Source organism: Nannobrachium achirus (assembly GCF_963921795.1).
Source record: "Nannobrachium achirus genome assembly, chromosome: 18".
NCBI classification, from domain to species: Eukaryota; Metazoa; Chordata; class Actinopteri; order Myctophiformes; family Myctophidae; genus Nannobrachium; species Nannobrachium achirus.
In genome coordinates, this window is record NC_137825.1 from 14,443,617 (window position 1) to 14,468,186 (window position 24,570).

General features: G+C 45.2%; 1 protein-coding gene across 1 annotated transcript in view; it reads right to left on the reverse strand.

The window, feature by feature from the left end:
• prkcea (protein kinase C, epsilon a) overlaps positions 1 to 21,015 on the reverse strand; it is a gene marked incomplete at its 5' end in the record, with an annotated part of 122,013 nt that extends 100,998 nt beyond the window's left edge. Inside the window, one exon of the mRNA XM_080746955.1 lies at positions 20,665 to 21,015. Coding sequence (XP_080603081.1) covers positions 20,665 to 21,015 — 351 coding nt within the window. The remainder of the gene's footprint in view (positions 1 to 20,664) is intronic.
• Between the last annotated feature and the right edge of the window lie 3,555 nt (positions 21,016 to 24,570).

Consider the following 24,570-nt stretch of genomic DNA (forward strand, 5'->3'; position numbering starts at 1 on the left):
CACATGGCAGATATGACACGTGACCTAAATATACTAAGAAATGACTGACATATTTGACAACTTTATACTTTAAAAAAGAACATTGATAGTGGAAACAACCGATCTACAAGCTCACAACGCGCCGCGATGCGACGCGTTGTGAGCTTGCAGATCAGCTATTTCCACTATTTTTGAAAAAGTTCGAAGATATACGAACATCTTTCAACATGGAAACGATTATGACGATTATGACAAAATAATTGTGATTATGTCGAATAATTGCGATTATGTCAAATAATTGCGATTATGTCAAATAATTGCAATTAGACGATTATGTAGTAATGTAGACAGGCCAGCAGGGCGGGGCGAAAACGGAACGGAACGGCGCGACAGACGGACAGACGGACGCATCGCATCAAGTCCTGGACGGAAACAGCCGGAACTGAACGGAACTGAACCGAAACGAGTGCCCTTAATCCTCCCTGCGAAACGAAACCCGATCGGAGAGAAGAAATTGATCACATTTGTAATCCTTCTCCTCCGTTTGTCCTCTCTTTCTATCCCTCTCTGCATCTCTCTGTTTTCTATTTCCCTCGCTCTCCTGCTCGCTTTGTTGTTGTTGAAACACACACACACGCGCACCCGCACCAAAACATGCATGCACGCACACAACACACACACACACACACACGTGCACCTCCACAGAAGTGCATCTATCTGGGGTCAGAGAAAGAGAGAGGGAAACAGAGTGTCCATTTCAGCCGCTGTTCCTGGCCTCTCGAATGTCCCACCGTTTCTTTCCTTTCACTAAGGCAATGCATCACCTACCCTGCGCTGGACGCGCGCAGTGCACACGCACGCACGCGCACACACACACACACACACACCAGAGGCTGACCTGCTTCGGAGTCACTGACCAGAACACAGTGTGTTTTTCACACGTGTGTGTGTGTGTGTGAGTGTGTGAACGCATGCACGTGCCTGTGCGTGTGTGTCAGGCGTCTTGTCGCCATGGCGACAGCGTGCCAGCCCCAGAGCCTTGTATTAGAGAGAGTCGCGCCACTCCCGTTCACTTCATGGGGAACAGGTCTTCTGCTAGCTCTGGTCCTGAACGTCAGCTGTCACTGACGCGCTAGCCTCGGAAACCCAGGCTTCTTTTGGCGATCGGAAAGAAAAAGAAGCCTGGGCGATCGCGTTATGCTCACTGTTGGAGGAAGTGTAGAATTTCCCTAACCAATCAGAGTGCAGAGAACGTCGCACCAAATGTGTTGACAACATGACGCAGCAGCGTTCTCTGCGCTGAGCAGAGGAGCAGAGGGGGGTGGGGGGAGGGGGGAGGAGAACACATGCTATTGGCCAGAGACTCACGGAGAGACTCGCGGAGAGATTCGCCGCGCCCGCCCATCTGCCTACACAAACTGGTCCGCGTTAGGTTAGAGTGCTGACGCGCTGACAGGCGGCTGGCTGAAAGACTTTCTCTGCCCTAGGAGGGCTCAACTTGAGTCAAAATAAACTAAACTACTTCACTACTCACCAAACCAAAGGTAGTTTTGCGTTGTTGAAAGTCTATTCTCCGCGGTGGGAAACCTCTCAGCACCCCACCCACTCTGTAAAATACACTATTTTTGTCAGGAAATAAAACGCACCCAACTCGACCGCCGCTTATTTCCGGGTTGTGCCTGCGGTGGCTCAAGGTGGGTGCGTTTTATTTCATGACAAACAAGGACCACAAACTAGACCAGAGCTAGTCTTCTTCTACATACACATCCATTGGCGCATAGTGACAAAGCGCTGAACCAGAAGTTTACAGAATGCATTGGAGTCTATGCGGGGGGAAAGTCACAAAAGTTACATGAAAACCACGTGACCATGCGCGGTTTCTGACCCAGCATTGGCAGAACTCTCTAAAATACAAGGCTCTGGCCAGCCCGTATATCTTAAGCCCGGTGTGTCCTACTTCTTCAGGCACACAGTGCGGGTCACCGAGGGGGGCGGGGCCTAACGATGATGTCACCGCCACCAGTGGCCAAGAGGTCACAGGCGAAGGGCCTGTGATCCTGACCCCAAGGCTGTTAATCCTACTGTCCTCTGTGTGTGTGTGTGTGTGTGTGTGTGTGTGTGTGTGTGTGTGTGTGTGTGTGTGTGTGTGTGTGTGTGTGTGTGTAGGCTTGTCACAATTATTACATAATCGTCTAATCGCAATTATTTGACGTAATCGCTATTATTTTGCCGTTTCCACGTTGAAACATTTTCATATATTTTCAAAAATATTGGAAATAGCAGATCTACAAGCTAATCGCGACACGTTGTGATTTTTCCACTATCAATGTTCTTTTTTAAGAATAAAGTTATTTCTTTGTATGTTTAGGTTATGTGTCATATCTGCCATGTGCAACTAGCCTAAAAGCCAAACAGAAATGCAATTGTCAACGACAAAAACACAATTAAATCGCTAATCGCAAATATTTGAGTGACGATTAATCGTCATGTAAAATGACATAATCGTGACAGCCCTATGTGTGTGTGCGTGTGTGTGCGTGTGTGCGTGCGTGCGTGCGTGTGTGTGTGTGTGGGCACTGCATGTTCTCTGACAGACAGTGGTGTGGAAACACTGCACGCTCTGCTCACCTGGGCAGCACGACCTGTGTGTTTACATCACACACACAGTGATACACACACACACACACGCACACACACACACACACACACACACACACACACACACACACACACGTACACACGTACACACGTACACACACACACACACACACACACACACACACACACACACACACACACACACACACACACACACTAGGGCTGTCACTATTATGACATTTTACATGACAATTAATTGTCACACAAATAATTGCGATTAACAATTTAATTATTCTTGTCGTTGACAATTACATTTCTGTTTGGCTTGTACGCTTTGAAGTTGCACATGGTAGATATGACACATAACCTGAATATACAAGGAAATGACATGTTTGACAACTTTATACACTGGGTGAAAAAAATGGGTTTCAAAAATCGTGGGATAAAAATTATAAAGAATTAAACCTCAAATGCCTGGAACACGCCAGAGTCGTGTTAGATTTTAACCACTTTAACCGCTATTTTGTGCTTTAACTGTTGAAAAATAGCAGATCTATAAGCAGATCTATAAGCTCACAGCGCCGCACCGAGTGCCACACTGTGAGCTTATAGATCTGCTATTTTTGAAAGATCGTGAAAATGTGTGCAAGTCTTTGAATATCTTTGACCCGATCTTTAACCCGACTTCTAAATCCTTTCTCTAAATCAGTGGTTCTTAAACTTTTTCATGTCAAGGACTTTGATTTGAGTTACAAAAGTCTACTTTGAAAAATATATATTGAACATTTTTTTCAAAAATAGCAGATCTACAAGCTCAATAGTTAAAGCATTCAATAATCCCAGGCCTAAATGGGTTGAATAAAAAACATCGTTTTTTTTTTAGTCACATCACCTTTCTCTATCTCTCATTTTCCTCTCCTCAGCATTCTCTCTTCTCTGTGCTTCTCTCTCAGGTCCTACCCTCTCTTTCCTCTCTATCTTTAGCTCTCTTGTTCTGTCCTTTCCCCCCTTCAACCTAGATTGGCCTCACATCTCTCTTAAAGGACAACAAGGGTTCATATTTTAGATTGTAATTAGAGAAAAGAAAATGAGAGTTAAAATCTATTCATTTACTGCTTTCTATTGTTTTAGCGATTTTAATGATTTTGATTTCAGTGGGTGGGAAATGCATACACAGGGCTAAATAAAGATGTATTTAGACACCATTAAGACTCCCTAATCGGGAGATAAGCAACCGTCAGGTCACATGTATACACAAATGTGTGTGATTTTAGGGCAAAATCTGTAGGCGCAGTGTCCAAAAATGGGTTTGAAAAAATCAGCCTGATGGTGGCGCTAAATGGGACAGATCCATGTTGATGCCAGGACTCTAGACATACTGTGTACCGCTTTGCGTGATTATAGGGCAAAATGTGTAGGAGCAGCGTCCAAACATGTGTTTTGCAAGAATCTGCCTCATGGTGGCGCTAGAGGAGGGGCATGTGAGAAATGAGGGGTGGAGGTTGTGATTTGGCAGCTAAGGAGTGTGTCTGCAAAGTTTGGCATGGATAGGGGCAACGGTGGCGGAGATATGGATAGGGGAAAAGTGTGACGTGACTGACAGACTGTCTGACAGCCGGTGGAGGTTATTGCGACCGTAAGGTCGCAGTTTAGTATGAAAACCTCCACCGGCCGTCCGTCGGTCACACGTGCGGTCGACCGCACGTCACACGTGCGGTCGACGTGTGATGAGGTCACGATGAGTCATCTATGCCCAAATATAGATTTCTAGGTCAGATGGCCCATAGAGTTTGTGATGTCAAACCTAGCAACCCAATATAAACAAACCTGATGTCAGACCTGAAGTATCCTTTTATACCCATATATGGAGATACAGAGATCTCCATATATGGGCATATTAGAAAGCCCATATATGGGGATATACGGATGACATCAGGGATATCCATATATGGGCATAAAAGGGACAAGGGCTTACAGTTAAGAGATCTCCATATATGGGCATATCAGAAAGCCCATATATGTTCATATACTGATGACATCAGGAATATCCATATATGGGCATAAAAGGGACAAGGACTTACAGTTAAGAGATCTCCATATATGGGCATAAAGGGACAAGGACTGTTACAGTAGATATAGAGATGTCCATATATGGGCATAAATGAACAAGGACTGACAAACACTGAGATCTCCATATAACCTATGGGAATATAAGGGACGAGGACTGTCAGCTTGTAGACCTATTTTCTAAATATTGTTGTACATTAAAAACTTGAAATGGGTCGTTCTGCATAGTACTTGGGATTTGTTGATGTAAATGTTCACATAGAGTGTAATAATTGGTAAAACAAACTTTTGGCCTATTTGTGGAGATAAGCGACCAACGGTCGCTTATCTCCCGATTAGGGAGTCTTACTGGTGATAGTAACTGCGACCTGACGGTCGCAACTAGTAAGACACCTGAGGGTGACTTGCGACCTCAGGGTGACATGCGACCTCGCCCTAAAAGGCGAGGTCGCGCCAATTCTTGGCCATCTGGCCATTCATGATCGTTATGTTTCATGACTCATATATGGGCATAAAAAGTATGTCATGTGACATCACGTCCTGTACGTACAGACAGTCAGACAGACAGACAGCCATTGACTCCGGCCTAACAATGGCTACTGTCTATGACGGTAGTCCCATATGACATGATGGACTGGACTATCTCCACATATAGTGTTCTCCACATCTCCATGTTTAGGCCAAACAGGTTCGCTCCATTTCTCCATGTATAGGTCCAAATGCCCAACGTTGAGCTTGACAACGAAACGTTCTTAACACAGCCGCCCCCATATTTACTTTAGAAAATATGTTAAATTCTAAGAACGTTTCAAGTACCGGTTTGATACAAGAGCGAATAAGCGCTACACTTCTGGAATCCTGTACGTCGACTTAAAGTCGGATCCAGGCCTAATAACTTCATCTGGCCAGTGGCCGCCCTGTTGCCACCTCCTTGTTACATTTTCTTTTATCCAGGTGGATGGACATTCTTTCATAGGTGATCTAAGTCCAGCCGCCCCGTATCAGATCGGAGGAGGATAACGCACATTGTACCTCATCCACCCTTTCTTCTCTCTCCTTTTGGTATATTTATCCTCCTCCTCCTTTTTTTCTTTTTTATTCTTCTCTATTTTTGTCTTTCTTAGTCTTGTGTATCCTTCTCTTTTTTTTGTCTTTCTTAGTCTTGTGTAGCCGCCCCGTACAGGAAGTGATGTCACGACTCACTGACATCACACTGACATCACTTCCTGTACAGAATACGTACGTACACTCAAGCAACAAGGTTTTTCAGGGTAAATGCGACCGAAGCCGCTGTTTTCTTTATTACTATTTACAGTAACACTACCAGCCCCCATAAGTCACATCTGCCCATGAAGGATTGCGGTGCATCTTAGGAATGGGCTTATTGTGTCTAAAAAGACATATTTAGCCACTTGTACGCATGCCCCCAGACCCCAGTCACTGAAATCAACATCATTATAATGGCTAAAATGATAGAAAGCAGCAAATGAAAACATTTTAACACTCATATTTTATTTTCTCTAATTACAATCTAAATAAAATCTGAACACTTGTTCTAAAAAAACCAAGGTTGTCCTTTAAGCTTCTCTCTTTCTCTCTCTCCATCCCTCCCTCTGTTCAAGTCCTCCTCCATCCATCCCCAGCTCGCCCTCCTCCTCCCCTCTTTCCTGCTCTCTCTCTTCAACCTTTCCTCTCTCCACCCCCCCCCCCTCTCTCCATCCATCCATCCATCCATCGCAGCCTCCTTTCACACCTCCCTCTCTCTCTCCCACTCCATCACTTACTCACTCTGTTCTTTTTGCTCACTTCTTCCCCCTCTCCTCTGCACAGCAGTGTTGATTTTCACAGCCAAGTTTGACTTAGTTTCAGTCATAGTCTTTTGAATGAATTTACATAATGTTTTAGTCATATTTTAGACATCTGAAATGTTTTCAGTATTTTGGCGGGCCTTGATGGCTTCGTTAATGCTTGGTTTTACACTGGGTTGCATGCTGAAAATAGCCGATCTACAAGTAGATCGGCTGACCACAAACAAACATAACATGACTTGTCTTTTAGTTCTACTTTGGTTCTCTCTAGTTTTGGTATGTCACAGTACGGCACCGAGTGCCGCGCTGCGAGCTTGTAGATCTTCTATTTTAGCAAATCTTTGTTTTAAAGCGAACATTTGTAACTGAAATATTTCTATCTCGGGGTCCCTAGAACAACATATTTCAAGATGGGGGTCCGTGGTCAAATACACATAATTCTAGAGGTCCTTGACATTAAAAAGTTTGAGCACCACTGATCATAGAAACATAGGTTTTTCAGAAAACCGTTAGAAGAAAATGTCAAGGTATTTTTAATGTCTTATTAGGTTAAAGAACTGGAATCTTTCAAAACCAACGCTACCTCATCTCTTTCTTTCTCTCACTCTCTCTCTCTCTCTTTCTCTCTCTCTCTTTCTCTCCCTCCCTCTCCCCCTCTCCCTCTCTCCCTCCCTCTCTCTCTCTCCCCCTCTCCCCCTCCTTCTCTCTCTCTCTCTCTCTCTCTCTCTCTCTCTCTCCCCTCCCTCTCTCTCTCTCTCTCTCTCTCCCTCTCCCCCTCTCTCCCTCCTTCTCTCTCTCTCTCTCTCTCTCTCTCTCTCTCTCTCTCCCTCCCTCTCTCCCTCTCTCTCGTAGCGGTCACGTCGCCATGGGGACTGGGCTCCACCGAGCATCTCAATTACCAGCCAAACAATTAATAAGCATCAAAGGCTGGTTAATAATTCACAGACACACACACACACACACACACAGACCATGAGCACAACACATACGTACACAGACACACAGATGCCCAGACGGACGGACGGATTAGAGGTGGAGAGATGGGGGACAGAGGGATTTGGCTGGAAGTGAGCAGGTTGCGGGGCGGAGAGAGAGAGAGAGAGAGAGAGAGAGAGAGAGATGACATGTCAAAGAGTGAGAGATGGGAGAGATAGAGGAAAGAGGAGAGAAGGGAGGGAGGGAGGGAGGGAGGGAGGAGGAAAGAGAGAGGGAGAGTAAAAGAGACGGGACGGGACGATAACCGATATAATCGTTTATCGTGATAAAAAACACTCACGATAATCGCCTCGTGGACATTTAATTTATTGATCCCCGTCATGCACTGGGATCAATTCACCTTTTATTTGCAGAGCTGCATATCCGGTACCACTTAAACCCTCTATAATTTGGTAAAAGGTACTTATAATATAAGTAATTGATACAGTCTTACAATCTCTATCAAATGTCTTTGCCAAAAAATAGCCGATCTACAAGCTGACAACGTGACGGAAGAGCTGGTAGATCGGCTATTTTTTTAGCAAATGTTCCGCCCCAGGATAATGGCTTTTGATTATCACGATAATATCGTAAATCGCGATTCCTTTTGTCACAATAATCATGATATGAAATGTTCATATCGTCCCATCCCTGGATGAGAGATGCAGGGTGGAATCACAGTGAGAGAGAGAGGGAGAGCCCATTTTGGCCTAGAATTATTGAATGCTTTAACCAGTGAAAAATAGCAGATATACAAGCTCACAGCGCGGCACCGAGTGCCGCGCTGCGAGCTTGTAGATCTGCTATTTTTGAAAAAGTCGTGAAAATGTGCGCAAATCTTTGAATATATGTATTTTCAAAGCGAATGTTTGTAACTCAAATTTTGCTTCTGGGGGGTCCCTGGAACTAAACATTTTGAGATGGGGGTCCGTGGCCAAATAAATATCATGTTGGGGGTCCTTCACATGAAAAGGTTTGAGAACCACTGACATAAGCCCCTTTTCCACAGGCCCGACACCACACCACTCCACACCACACCGCCCACTTGTGACAGGTTTTCCACTACAAGGAACTGGGTAGAGTGGTGTGAAGGTGGTACTAAACGTGGTACTAAAAAGTATCCACTCTAGAGTAGGTCTGAGCTAGGCCAAACGGGGCCAAACACTTCATAATGACTGATCACTCACTGACTTTTCATTTAGACCACCAGGATATAGTTGTAATACATGATAATAAGTTCTATTGAGTTGTGACCACTATTAGAATCTATTATAGTGAATTATAATTATCATAGTAATACATTAATACTTTAAACTGTATTATAATCACAGTTATAATCCATTATAGTGTATTATAATTTAGGATAGTTGTAATACAAATTTATATTGTATTCTAATCACAGTTAAAAGGGTCAATTTGTTTCTTACCAATAGGGGTACTTTTGTGTAATGGAAAATGTAGATATTTTTATGTGGTGCGGTGTGGTGTGGTGTAGTGTGGTGTGGTGCTAAAGCTGCAGTCAAAAAGGGGCTATAGTAGGCTCTCAAGAACAGACTAACTGAGCTCCAGTTAAGTGAAAAGGACCTTTTCTTTGACGATGGCTGGCCAGATTGCTGACACAGAAACATAGGTTTTTCAAAAAACCTTAGAAGGATTCAAAAGACACTTATAGAATCGGGAGAGAGAGAGAGAGAGAGAGAGAGAGAGAGAGAGAGAGAGACAGACATTGAGTAAGCAGAGATGTGTGATGCAACAGAGAGAGAGAGAGTGATAAATGGTGAAGGCAGAGAGCTGATTGAGGAGGATGGGGGGTGGGGGGGGGGGAGGGGGTGGAGGGGAGATAGCATTGATAGAGTGATGCTAGAAGAGACAAGAGAGAGAGAGAGAGCAAAGGAGAGCAGAAAGAGGGCAACAAGGGGGATGAAAAAACCTCCCCTTGCTTCACAGAGGAACAGCAGTTATACTGTAGCTGATCCTCCATTGTAGTTTGTTTTTAGCACAGTTGACTGTATATACTGCAACGGGAGAGTGTTTTCTGCTGGTGTTTCAGTCCGAGCGTATCAAAGGGTGCGTTCGGAAATGCACACTGGTTCTGGTTAGGGTTAGTTTTGGGCATAGTTTTACTGAGGTTAGAGTTAGGGTTAGGGTTGGGTTTAGGCATAGTTTTACTGAGGTAAGGGTTAGGATTAGGGTTAGGTTTAGGCACTCACTACACTGAGCACACACCCGGTGCGCATTTCCGAACGCACCCTTTGATACACTCGGACTGAAACACCAGCAGAAAACACTCTCCCATACTGCAATACTGTATACACTTATAAGCCCCATTACCAAAATAGCTCAAATATCCGATCGGCAATTTTTTAGTAGTAAGGTAGATGAAGGGAAACACTCAAGCTCTTGGAGTGCTTTTAAGTTCAACGTTGATGATTATCAGTGTATAATATATATATATATATATATAGCAAGGAGTGCTACACCAAACCTCTTTGCCGAAAATAGACGATCTACAAGCTCACAATGCTTGTGAGCTTGTAGATCAGTCCATTTGTAACCCTGTGTGGTAACCCTTCTATGTGTACAGTGCAGTGTGCATGCATGAATATGCTATTCATTATCTATACATACAACAATAAACATAAATTAAAAAAACAGTCCATACGTTCATTACGATGTGCAAGGTGATATTTCGCCATATGTTGCTGGCTTTATCACGATGCGTGAGTCGATAGACAACTCACAACAAAGCAGAAAGCACAGGTAGTGTGGAGGAGGAAACAACAGAGGCTGCCATGAGGATTTTAAAAGACAAGATTCTACTTCACACCAATGTACCACAGTTATAAATACTATGAGTCCAATGTACCAGTTATAAATACTATGAGCCAAAACCAATGTACCACAGTTATAAATACTATGGTCCAAAATGATGCACGCTGCCCAATTGGCAAATTATGTCCTGCGTGGCATGACAGCCCACCACCTGGCTCTATCCACAACTTGGCTAATAAACCAAATACAATTTTACAGGATTCTCTTTCTGAAAGAGGGCATGTTCAGCATATTTGTAACGCAACCTAAAACATTCATAAAAAGGAACATTTAACGTCTTGCTCAAGGACACTCTGGGGGAGCCCAGGATCGAACTGGGAAGCTTCCGGTTGCCAAAGCGGCCACTCTACCCCTGAGCCACGGCCGCCCTACAACCATGTCACTCCCCTACTCTCTCTCCAGGTTTCCACTCTCAAGAATTGCTTTAAAAATCCTCGCTACTTTACCAGCAAACAAGGACAGTGCCAAGGCCACAGAGGTAGTGGCTTAAAACCCAGAAGTATAAGGGAGGTAGATTTTACATTCACAGATTGTACAACAGCAGTGACATCACTGTAAAGTTAAACTCTCCAGCACAAGGTGAGTGCCATTTTAGAGACACACAGAACACTGCACTTTTATGACTTTTCCACAAATATATGAGGTAATGTTGCAATCAGGACTTTTCCTTTTAATCTCAGATTTACACTGTAGATCAGGGTTCCCCAATAGGCGGCCCGCGGGCCATTTGCGGCCCGTGGGGGGCTACTGTCTGGCCCCCACCAACCCCAGTAATAATGGTGGTATAAGAGCAGCAACAACACTATATCGTTGTTGGCGGGTGAAAACCTTGTATCTCCAAATTTGTACGTTCTTTCGCAAAGTAAAGCCCTGCTTCATCGTACAAGGCCGTCGCACAAAAGTAGTGAAAACAGCAGATCTACAAGCACACAACGTTGTGTGCTTGTAGATCGGCTGTTTTCAATAGTTTAAATCATTTTTAAAATGATAAATGCAAAACGAACGGTTTTGGACTTACAAGATTTTCAACCGACAACGGCGATATCTGAACTGTCGCTAGAGTAGCGGGAACGCCACCGCCGCCCCCTGCAATGTTGTGGCCCTCGGCTTGGCACCCTAGACATAATTCGGCGGAAAACTAATTGGGGAACCCTGCTGTAGATAAAGGAAATCTGATAAGGTGTCGATTCGAATCAGTTGTCCACTGTGATGTTCAAAATAATGTTCAGCATCATTTTCATTACATGAATTTCTGGCTGAGAAAATAACTTTTATGTCCCATTCTGAACATGGAGATTTTCCATCCGGTCCTGCAATGATGGCACAGATAATCTGTGGCGCTTTCGATTTGCTGCCTCGGCCCATACAGAGATCTTTAATGGACGTTATTGATCATTACTCCTACTGAAAAGAGGGAGATACGGTTGAAATACTGTGGAATATTCCTTTAAAAAGAGGACAACATTCATCCACTTTATAAATGTCACACTTTTACAACACCTCTGTTGAGGGAAGAAAAGTACCTAACCAATGGAAATATCACACAGATGTCGGGTGGCAACCTTTTATGTGAATTATTTTCCTTTTCATTATTATTAGTAAGTAATAGTGAACATAGCAGATATACCAGCTCACGAGGCGTCTCCTTGAGACGTTGTGAGCTTGTAGACAGATCAATCAGGGTGCCTCTCGTTCGGATTGGCTAGACCTGTCCGTCAATCATTTTAGCCCCGGGTCGGCCGGTTCAATGACCAATGAGCTGCTAGTGACAGAGCTTCTCACAGATAACAGAAGAGTTTTGGAGGCAGACTGCGGCCGAATATAATAAAAACAATAAAAACAATTGCCAAAACATCTGCTTATGTCAGCAGATAACTACATATATCAGCTTTAAAGTAATAGTTCACCCACAGATTACACATGAAATCGTGGAGATTTTTTTGTTTTTGCTTTTGTCGCATTCCTGAGCCAATAATTTGATGAACGGCAGAAATACATGCCAGCTAATCAGTGGTTCTCACACTTTCTAGAATGGGATCACTTTTTGGGGTTGTATCCGGTCGGGAGCGGAAACCACAACACGTCATGTTGTAGTACTCAAAGACTACAATTTGGCCCGAAAGATCAAACCAGATTCAGTTTTAACCCAAAATAATTCCCCTGTGCTTAAGGACATACTTTTAGGTCCTACCTAATAAACTCCTTGATGCGGAGTAGTTTTGCTATTGGAAAATTTGTTTGCATCTTTTAGTCCAACTCGTAGCGACTGGCAAGACTACACTAGGCTGCTTGAGCATTTTAATAGGGATTGGGGAAACAAACGGGGGTAACCAAATCAATGCGACGCCGCTTCTTCTAGTGGGGTTTCTGCTTAGGCAGAAACCAAGCGGCAGGCTTTCCCCCAGAAAGCCTGGTGAGGCGAGGTTACACACTTTCAAGATTTTTCAAAAATGACAAAAATTGCAGATGTACAAGCTTTTATACATCTGCTAGTTTTGACACAGACGACCCACACGCCCTCCCAGTTTTAAAGGGTTAACCGATTAATTAAATTGACCACGCCAACCTCCCCACGGGATCTATAATGTTCTGATTGATTGAATACTTTATTAACAGTTTGCAAAGAGTGCAGCGGTACGATTATCCAATGATGGATGAAGTGCAGTGGTACGATCATATCCACTGACGGACGACGCTAAAAAGGATAACACAGAAAGCCCTCTGGGGGCTCGTTTCCATTGTGGCCCTGAGTATTCAATTCATCAAGATAATTGGTCCCACTCCGTTTAAGCCTAAATCAACAGGCTCACGACGTGTCGTCGCGCGACACGTTGCGAGCTTGTAGATTTCCCACAGATTTCAACAAATGTTTGTCTGCTAAGGCAGTGGTTCTCAACCTTTTCAGGCCGCGACCCGCAAAACAATCATATTTTAACTGGGAAACCCCCCACCCTGACGAGCACTAAGAGTTGAGGCATTACATTTTGTATAACGCGGTTCTATTGTGAAAATAGCAGATCTACATGCTAGCATATAGATCGGCTGTTTTCACAATTTCTGCCTCTAATTTGTCCAATGTTTGTCATTTTAGAGGTATTAAAAAGTCCTCAAATTGTCACTTTAGAAATGTGCAGATACCCTCTATAGCTATACACTTATCCTGTATGATGGCTTTGTCTACTGTTGAGTGAGAAAACAATGTTTCACATTAAGCTAAACATCTGGGGACCCCCCAAAACATAATTTGGGGACCCCCCTGGTTGAGAACCACTGTGCTAAGGCATCCCCACACAACAGGGACACACTAGGGTTCATGTGGTTAAAGAGCAGCATGTAGGGCAGTCACAATTATTACATAATCGTCTAATCGTGATTATTTGACATTATCGCAATTATTTTGTCATAATCGTCATAATCGTGAATGTTGAAAAATGTCAGAAATAGTGGAAATAGCAGATCTACAAGCTCACAACGCGTCGCATCGTGACGCGTTGTGAGCTTGTAGATCGGCTATTTCCACTATCAAAGTTATTTTTTAAGTAGTAAGTTGTCAAATATGTCAGTAATTTCTTTGTATATTTAGGTTATGTGTCATATCTACCATGTACAACTTCAAAGCCTAAAAGCCAAACAAAAATGTAATTATCAACGACAAAAACACAATTAAATCGTTAATCGCCAATTATTTGAGTGACAATTAATCGTCATGTAAAATGTCATATCGTGACAGCCGTACCAGCATGGTATGCAAGGAGGAAGAGGAAAGGAAAGAGGGTGGATGGAGAGGAGGAGGAGATGGGGGTCAGTGAGATGGAGGGAGGGAGGGAGGGTGGGAACGGACAGCTGGACAGATGGAGGGAGGGAGGGAAGGAGGGAGGGGGGGAAAGGAGAGATGGAGGAAGAGACAAAGAGGCAAAGGCAGAGGGAGGGAGAGACGGGGGGGGGAGGACCACTTAGGGTTGGCAGCAGATAGAAGAAAGAGGGGGGGGGACACACAGAAGGAGGAGGGTGGAGAGTAGAGTAGGGATGGCACGATATGAACATTTCATGTCACGATTATTGTGACCAAATAGCTGATCTACAAGCTCACAAGCTTGTAGATCTGCTATTTTCACAATAGAAAAAATGTAATGCCTCAACTCTTAGTGCTCGTCAGGGTGGGTGGGGGGGTCCCCAGTTTAAATATGATTATTTGGCGGGTTGCGGCCTGAAAAGGTTGAGAACCACCGCCTTAGCAGACAAACATTTGGTGCAATTATTTTGCATAATCGTCATAATCGTTTTTCCATGTTGAAAGATGTTCATTATATTTTCAAACATTTTCAAAAAGAGTGGAAATAGCAGATCTACAAGCTTGTAGATCAGCTATTTCCACAATCAATTGTTCCTTTTTAAGAATAAAGTTGTCAAATATGTCAGTCAATTTCTTTGTATATTTAGCTTATGTGTCATATCTGCCATGTGCAACTTCAAAGCCTGAAAGCCAAACAGAAATGTATTTCACAACTCCAGTGTCTGAGGATGACTGCTGGCATAGAGGGTGAAACAATTTATTGAGTGGTGCAAACCGCCCCTATAAGTGGCTGTGCGTGTGTCCGTAGCCTTTTTCCACAGCGTTTTGCCGTAGTAAAATGTGTGTGCATAGCATCATGTTTGTCTAGTGACGTCATATGTCGTATGTCTGTAGCCTTTTTCCTCAGCGTTTTGCCATAGCAAAATGTGTGTGTGTAGCATAGCTTGTACATCCTAGACTTAAATCCTAGTCTGAAGATGTTATGCAAGCACGACCACCGCTCACTTCACATTGGGTGTGATGTTTTATTTTAGTATGTGAAGGGTCACAGCTTGACCGTATCTCTCTCTGTCTGTCTGTCTGTCTGTCTGTCTGTCTGTCTGTCTGTCTGTCTGTCTGTCTGTCTGTAACGCCTGACACTGTGGTTCCCCTGACACATCACTGTGACATCACATGTTTACTATCAGAACCGTCACAGCTTGTCCTAAGGTCTATGGGTTTGTGCTCTGACATCATGCTCTGACATCACTGTGATGTCAGGGGAACCACTCTTAACAGAATGGGTTTGCCACTCTGACATCACGCTCTGAATTCACTGTGATGTCACACTAACAGAATCCCTTTCATGCCCAAATATGGATTTCCCTGATCATCAATCAATATTAAGCCCATATCTAACAGGACTTCATATGGGAATGCCCAAATATGGAGGCCACATCGGCCACATACCACATTAACAGAATCCATATATGGCCAAGACAGATGTACGTTCGAGTAAACACATGTTGTGAACAAAGAAAGAACCAAAAGGCCACTGGTTGGATGCTGGTTGCTTGACAATTGAGTAGTTCACCGCACAACAGTGTTGATTCAATCGACTAAAATTGTGACAAAAAATGTTGACGTCTACATAAGAACTAAGAAATGATAACTAAACTATGACTAAATATACTGGTTGATTTTGTCAACAACAATTGAAAACTAGACTAAGATGTTATGGAGGGACTGGAGGAGAAGAGAGATCCAGCAGAACTAGAATCATTTTATGCTTAGTTTTATAATCATTTTATGCTTAGTTCGATCTACATACAAGCTCACAACGTGTCGCTATTTTCGGCATGCATCCAAGTATAAATCAGGCATTACAACTCCACTGAAAATAACGATAACTCGCCTAATGGATGCAGGGGAAAAAGAAGGATGGATGGATGGATGGAAAGAAGGATGGATGGAGGGATGGATGGATGGATTGGGGATGACGGGAGCAGGGGGAGGGGGAGTGGGCGGGGCCTGTGTGAGAGAGCGCTGCGAGGCACATCACGTATTGACGAGCGGCTGCCTGGCTGGTGATCAATAGGCTGTTGGTCAATCATCAGCAGGCTGATCCATACACTCTGACCTTACCCTGGGCTGCGTGCGACGTGTGAGACGTGTGTTTGTCACTATGTCTAAATACAGACAAACACTGTTTTTATATGACTTGGCTCTGCTGCTGTCTTGCTACATTCCATTAAGATGTTCTAATAGAATTTGTATAATTACTTTTTTATTTTACCCAATTATTATTATTTTTACCTATTTTTTCTCCCAATTCAGTCTTAATGCCAACAATGAACCCTGCTCTTATTGTAAGCCACTGGCTCACCTGCCAGTGAGGAGCGCCCACCGAGAGGACGTAGCGCCTCCACCCTACTACTCCTCCCGTTCGACATTCCCCACTTACAGGCACCACACGAGCCCATGTTTTTGGGCTTTTATGCCTTCACTGATAGGACAGTAGACTGACAGTAAACGGGGAGAGAGATGGAGAGTGACATGCAGCAAAGGTAGCCCGGATCGGGACTCGAACCAGCGACACGCTGTGAGGCTATACACAAGCCTATGTGGTATGGCGCCTGGACCGGTAGACATTATCGCCCGCCCCCTACTCCCACCCAGCATCAGAGAGCCTAAACATGCAGCTATTCAAGAGTTTTTTGGGGAGGGTGGCTAGTTGTATCTCATCCTGAGCTCTTTAAACAGGGGCAAAACAAGAGGCCACTGCACCACGAGTCACATCCAGACTGTTTATGAAGACAGAGGAGGACACCGATTTCAGAGGTGTACAGATTAATGATGTCTTGTGATCATGTACAGTATGACTTGTCAGTCCACAATCGAGTAGGTCTACCCTAGAATTAGTTTGAAACCTTTTCTATTCTCTTTTTCGTATTTCTTTTCTACTGTTTTCGAAATGTATTTTGTATTAGCATATTTATTGTGCCTTGTTATGTCACCATTGTTGATGTTTGATGTTTGGGGACTACGGACGGGAATTAGCATCTAGCTAAATCCGGTGTATTTACATTGCTCCATGTAGTGTTTGTTCATTAGAATCATTAATATGCATTTTCCCGTCTAAATAAACAAATAAATGAAATGAAATGAAAGTTGTGGCGATGACGATGTTGACCATGTTTCTGACGAACAGCCCGATGACGCCGGCAGCACAAACGAAACGAATGCGTGACAATTATGACTGAATTTTCTTTTACAAAATCAGCAGGTCTATCGGTATTACTGGAATCATAATATAATATATTAGGACAGGGGGTCCGGGACCCCTAGGGGGTCCTTAGACTTACTACAGGGGGGCCACCAAATTCTTGTGTGTGTAATTCTTTAAAATGAACAACTTGAACACTCGCATCCCTATTCCGAGGAGACCTTTAGGCAAAAATAGCCGATCTACAAGCTTGTAGCAAATAGGTTTGGTGTAGAGGTAAAAAAAAAAGAGAAGACCAAGTACATAGCGAAAGGACAAGTTTACAAAATATTGACGATTTAAGTGGTTAAATGTCTGAAAATACACATTAACAGGAATCCAACATGACAGAGCTGTCAAACAAGTCTATGAATCTATCAATGAAATCTATGAGAGTCTGCATCACACATTTATACAATATGGAGAGGGGGTCCCGGCTTCATCTTCTCTCTCTCTAAGCTGAGGGGTCCTTGGCCTGAAAACACTGAAGACCCCGTATTAGGAATTCAGTGTTCCCCCTCCAATAAGACCCTGCGTCAGCCTGCAGGTTGAATACTAAACGACAGACACACACGTGCTGCTGACCGACTGGAGAGAGACGTGTGTCTGTCGAGGTCATCAGTAGCCTCAAGGCTACAGGCGGGGAGGGAGGTGGTGGGGGGGGTTTGCGACTGCGAGGTCACCATGCAGCGTCCCAGCTGGGGAACGTTCGTTTGAATGCTGGCAAAAAGAAGGAGTATAATGCTCTCTTTCTGCCTTTGACGCGTCCTTGAGCCTTTTTAAAGCATTTGAGCTGTTTTAGACCGGGAACGCATTATTCTGTGTTATTTTATCAAATGCTTTAACTATTACAAAAATAGCAGATATACACAAGCTCACAGCGAGCTTGTATATCTGCTTTTTTTTTTGGAAAATTGTGAAAAAGTCTTTGAATATCTTGACCTGATTCTATAAGCGTCTTTCTTCCAAATCCTTCTCTACTTTATTTTGTCAATGGACGTTTTTTTTTATGTCAAGGACCCCCAAAATGATGATGTATTTGGCCATGGACCCCCATCTCAAAAATATTTAGTTCCAGGGAAACCACAGAAGCTAAATTTGAGTTGTTCGCTATGTTCGCTTTCAAAATACATATATTCAAAAAGATTTGCACACATTTTCACGGCGTTTCTAAAATAGCAGCGCTTGTATATCTGCTATTTTTCAATAGCTAAAGTGTCAAATAATTCCAGGCCTAGATGGGTTAAATAACCACTCACCTCTGTGTGTATGAATCTTTCTTACATTTTGTGGAATAAACAAGATGACGTTTTTCCAGAAGATTTAAGAGGGCAAACTCTAAGAAGGCATTTGCCGAACGTTCCACCCAGAATATGGATGTTATAGGGTTCAAAGTGGGTAACCCCTCAACTTCTCCACGTACTCCAGTACTGGACTGTTTTGTGTGCAGCCGTAACATACGTTTTAAACCAGCGCTATTCAACCTGTGGCCCGTGGGCCGCATGCGGATGCGGCCCCTGCAGCATGTCTATGCGGCCCGTCATGGTCATACCAATAAAAATATATTTTGTCTACTTTCAGTGTGGAAAACGGCGTTCTCATCAAGAGCCCATGGTAAAGTGAAACGGCAGTGAGCCTTGATGGAGTCCGGCCTAATGTGTTGAAAAAGACCCTATCATAGTTTCCTTTTTATGTAGACATTGTCCTTTTAATAAGACGGAAAATATTAAATCCTGTTGGTTGATTAATCACCATATTGGAGAGATGGGGGGCCACTCAGTGAGTGTGGTTCATTCAGCAAAAATCCACCTCACTTGCGTTTCAAATCGCTCTGTTCTGCAGCTCTGCTATCGTGTGCTGCGAGGTGCAATACAGGTGCGCGGTCCCAGCGGGAGCGGAATTGGAGCAGAGGGTGGGTCGTCCCGCACATAACGTAGAGGAACTATGCATTCCGACATAATTAACGTACTGTATGTGCTCTCTCACATAAGACCCAACACTGAATGTGATGACACTTATTTACCATGACACTATGGCACATTAAGGAGTTCCTACTAGTACTTGTGGTTCTCAAATGTTTTACTTGATTTGCAAGGGCCCCCCTTGAGAGTGTACAAATGGAACCAAATGGACATTTGTACACTCCCAGAGTTACAGATCAGTTATGGTCATTCAGGGCTATAGCTCACGAACAAGTAGGCCATACATGGCCATGACGAGTGCATAAGCCGCAAGTTGGCACCTCGACAGTGTGCAGTCTAATTTTGTATGTTCCTTGCAAAGAAAATCCATCACAAGCCATCACAGGCACCTGCACACATAGACATCAAAGGGCCTGCCCTTTTACCCGTCTGTAAAAAAAGTGCCCTCTCCAGACCATGAATGTAGTTTTTACTATGGTGAACGCCCACTTCCCATGCCATACCCAAACGCAGCGTTCAAGAGAATTGCCTCGTCCAAACTCTCCTGAACTCGAATGCAGCATCTTATGCTGAAAGAATTGCCCTCTCTGTGTAGAAATACATGCCGCGCTACGCCACATCAAAAGCTCACAACGCGTTGGAGCTTGGAAGGTCTGCTATTTTCGATATTTTCACCAAAAGACCCTTTTAGAAATATCAGCCCCTGCCTCTCTAACGTTCTCTGCAGGCCCCTGAGCCGTCATGGCGGTGACCTCTGACACACACACAGACCCATGCTGCCGACGCTGGTGAATGCTAACCTGGTGAATGTTAAACTGACTGTCTGACCAACGGTGCTTAAAACTCATTTGCTGCCATTTAACAATACCTTCGTACTCTCATATGCCCCTGTCTCCATAGACTTCCATGTAATTCATAGTGCATTGATCATGCACACCCATGCCTAGATAATGCACCACGTGTGTCCACATTGCTCACAGCTTTCAAACAAAAAAATCCGAATGGAAATCCGTTCAGGCATTCATGAGATAGCAGCCATTATGTTTTCCTAAAATGTAAACAAAGATGGCTGCCATGTTTGAAAGATGGGGTTGCTATGGGGGTTAAACATGCAATTTCGCGATTGCTATCATTCCTACTACATTTTTTGGGGTCAAAAAAAATGTTTTAAAATTATTTATTTTTTTGAAAAAAAAAAACTTTTTTTTTTTTTTTTCAAAAACGGGAAATTTCCGGGTTCTACGGGCATGGCAGGGCGGTACAACGGGATTTTTTCGGGATTTTCGGCCATAGCAGCAAATGAGTTTTTAACCCAGTTGCTTTTTTGATACACTCGGACTGAAAGACCTGCAAAAAACACTCTCCCGTACCTATCTACTACCCAGAATTCATAGTGCCGGGTGCCACACACACACAAACACAAACAAACACACACAGTGCACGTACCCAGTCCTCGTAGTGCCGGGTGCCGTTCTGCATCAGGTCCTCCAGCTGCAGGGTGGCGTTGGCCACGAAGTCGTCGTAGCCGATGGGCGCGTCGTGGAAGACGCTGAGCTCCAGCGCGCGGCCCTCGCGCACCTCGGCCGTGAACTCCTGGTGCCAGGCGGGGCTGTTGGTCTTGGTGCGCGTGGCCGTCTGGCCCAGACGCGTGTGGTCCAGGTTCAGCGCCAGGTAAGGGTCCAGCAGGAAGCCCGCGCCGCTCTTGTTGCCCACGGCGTGGCGCAGCGCCCAGGGCGTGGGCTTCAGGTCCACCGCCTCGCACACCCGCACCTTCAGCAGGCCACTGAACACAGGCATGGTGGTTGGTTGGGTGGTCCCTTCTGTTCGGAGTGAGTGAGTTGGAAAGAAACCGATGAGAGGGGATAGAGAGTGACTCACTGCCTCAGCCCTGATGGCCTCAAAAGTCTAGCATCTCCCCCGGGTCCATAGACAGGGATATTATCCCTTTGGGTCTAAGTAGTGGTTAAGATGTTGGACTTTCTTTCACGTGCAGAGACCCCGAGTTCGAATCCCGGGTGTTACTTAAATGTGCGTACGTGTGTGTGTTAGCCTATTATTAGTCGGCCCCCTGGTCCTGACCGATCTAACTGTTTTGTTTCCAAATGTTCTTTCTTCTGTTGATTATGATGATGACGATCGAGGTTGGTCCCTTCTGAGTGTGTGTGTTCAAAATAAACTGATGAGAGAGATGGGGTGTGTACCTGCGTGCATGTGCGTGTGTGTTAGCCTATTGGCTCCTGGTCCTGACCTAATATCCTCCTATTCGTTTCCAATGTACTTTCTTCTGATGTTGATGCTGAACCAGGAGTCACTGCATCATCAGATGGCTGATGGTGATGATGAGTCCTCTGCTACAACCCACTGTGCCATTGGCTCCTTCTTGGACACTGGCTGTAATAACACTGCCATACCAGAACACTGTGTTATGCACACAAGCACGCGTGCACACACACACAGCTGTTGAACAACCCTGCTTAACGGAGTACAGGAGAATAAAAACAGCAGCAATACCTTCAAAAACACACACGAGAGACTTTGTCAGTAGCCTATGTTGAAGGCAGCCCCCTCCCTATAAGATCCAGTGGGTTGGTCTGGTCGGGTCGGGTGTGGGGATGTGTTGTTTTGTTTACAGTCAGACAGTCCGCTCCGTAGGACCGCGCGCCAGGACAGATACAGACAATCCCTTCCCTTCTCCTGTTATGTTGTTGTTTCCGCGGAAATAACCAGGCTGCCTTGGTGTGGTGGGACTGTACGGGAGGCTGGGTTTGTGGTTATCTTTTATATAAATCGCAACAACGACAAGAATATACAAAAAATATCCTACTGCCTGCTGCTCGCTTGCTACGGAGCTCCTCCGGTGGGTGAGGAGGAGAGGCGGATCATCTGCTGTGATCACCGCCGGGGAGCAGGGACTCCTGGTCGGCTAGTAGTCCCTCGTCTGGTCCCCGCAGCCCTTCTTCCTTCGGTCGGTCGGTCGGTCGGTCTCTCCCGGAGGTCAGGGAGGGAGAGAGCGGCCGCGCCTTGCTGCCATCCGGGCTCCGCTGGCTGCCTTGGCTGGCTGTTCCACACTGCTGCTCCACCGCTCCTCTCCGGTCCTCGGCTGGCCGGGCTGGGCTCAGTGGGCTGGCTGACAGGCTGGAGTCTCCCTCTCTCTCTCTCTGCTGGGAGGATTATCTCTCCTCCTCACTTTGGTACTACAATACAAAACACCGCGATGTTTCGATTCTGTCCACTGACTCTCGGGACGGAATGCGTTTTTTTCTTTTCTTCCCCCAATGCGGTCCAATGTGAGGACTTCACGTTCACGTCCTCCAGACCCAATGCATAGTGTGTCTGTTCTCTCTCTCTCTCTCTCTCTCTCTCTCTCTCTCTCTCTCTCTTTCTCTCTTTCTCTCTCTCTCTCTTCCTTTCCTCTCGGTCCCTGCGCGCGTTCCCCGTTTCCCGTCCCCTCTCTTTCTCGCTCTCTCTCTCTCTCTCTCTCTCTCTCTCTCTCTCTCTCTCTCTCTCTCTCTCTCTCAATCTGTCTGTGTGTGTGTGAGTTGAGCGAGCGAAAGCTTTCAGGAAATGCGCAAAACGCGTCAGAACACGGCCGCTTTTCGGCGCCGCCCCTATTTTTGCGCCGGATGGGGGAGCGCGCGCGCGCGTGTGTGTGTGTGTGTGTGTGTGTGTGTGTGTGTGTGTGTGTGTGTGTGTAAGAGGTGTGTTTGTGCGCAAGAGACGGGGAGGGAGGGGGTGTGGGGGGGATGGAATTCACCCGCGGGCATGGAGGGCTGTGTGTGTGTGTGTTTGTGTGTGTGTGTGTGTGTGTGTGTGTGTGTGTGTGTGTGAGGCACGGCCAGACACCCAATATAGCCAGTCAATCAGCCCCAGTCCCTTGCCTTATGCATGGTCACAGATAGCCTTGCCACACAGTCACACACACACACACACACACACACACACACACACACACACACACACACACACACACACACACACACACACACACACAGGCGGGCAGCAGCAGCATCCAGCATGACAGTGACAGAGTAAATGGGTGGAAGGAGAAAAAAAAGAAAGAATTAAAAAAGGACACAGACTGGACATTCTGTCACCACAACAAGAGGGTCTGCAACAGAAGGCAGCACACACACACACACACACACGCACACGCGCACGCACGCGCACACACACACACACACACACACACACACACCACTCACACAGTGAGTGTGGGAGTTTGGCTGGATCACAACACAGCCAGAGGAAGGGCACTCACATGCGCGTGTGCACGCACGCGCACACACACACACACACACACACACACACACACACACACAACCATGTGCACAGTGCCCATGCAACACGGTGGAACATTCCACTGCATGCATGGATGCTATGTGCTCTCTCTCTCTCTCTCTCTCTCTCCACTGAATATGATAATGTCCAGCCTCGGGGTCATCAGTGCGTCCGCACATGGACAGAATGTGTCCGTGAAAAGAGACTTGACCTTCTCTGTGGCAAATCTTAGATGTTCTCTTCACGCACCATAATGGTGATGCCCAGATATACTGAATGTCAGCCTCCAGGTTTGCTTCAGAATAAATATGTATGACATTGATTTAACGCCACACTTATGGGGGAGCGTGTCGGTAGGCCTATATTGCGACGTATAACCTGGTGAAATGCTAACCTGCCGACACTGGTGATTGCTAACCTGGTGAATGTTAACCTGGTGAATGTTAACCTGGTGAATGCTACTATGCCTAAATCTAACCCTAACCTCAGTAAAACTATGCCTAAACCTAACCCTAACCCTTAAGGTCCAATGCTTTTCAGAAGTCCCGACTCCCGAGGGATATAATTTTATGGTAGAAAAGGACCTTTTGACCGAAAACAGCGGTTTCGGTCGAAGTATGGAGAGGCCTTTAGTCGAACTAATGGGATGTAGAAATATCGAGATTTTACCCACTTATATATGGCACATTATGAGTAGTACAGTGGTCTCCCCCTTCCATGCCAGACCTGAAGGCAGCTTTCAAGAGAATTGCCTTGTCCAGACAAACTCTCCTGAACTTGAATGCAGTATCTTACTGTATGTTGAAAGATTGACCTCTCTGTGTAGAAATCCATATCCGTTACGTTACTTGGAGCTTGGAGGTCGGCTATTTTCAAAATTTCCACCAAAAGGCCATTTTAGAAATGCCTGCCCCCTGCCTCTCTATTACATTCTCTGCACGTCCCTGCATGTGTGTGCCCCCCTTTATATGTCTGTCAATCTCACAGCCTGCATGCATGCGTCTATCTACTCCTTTCAGGAACCCAGGGACCAGGGACGTGCTGGCCATTGGGAAAAGCGGGACAACTCCCGAA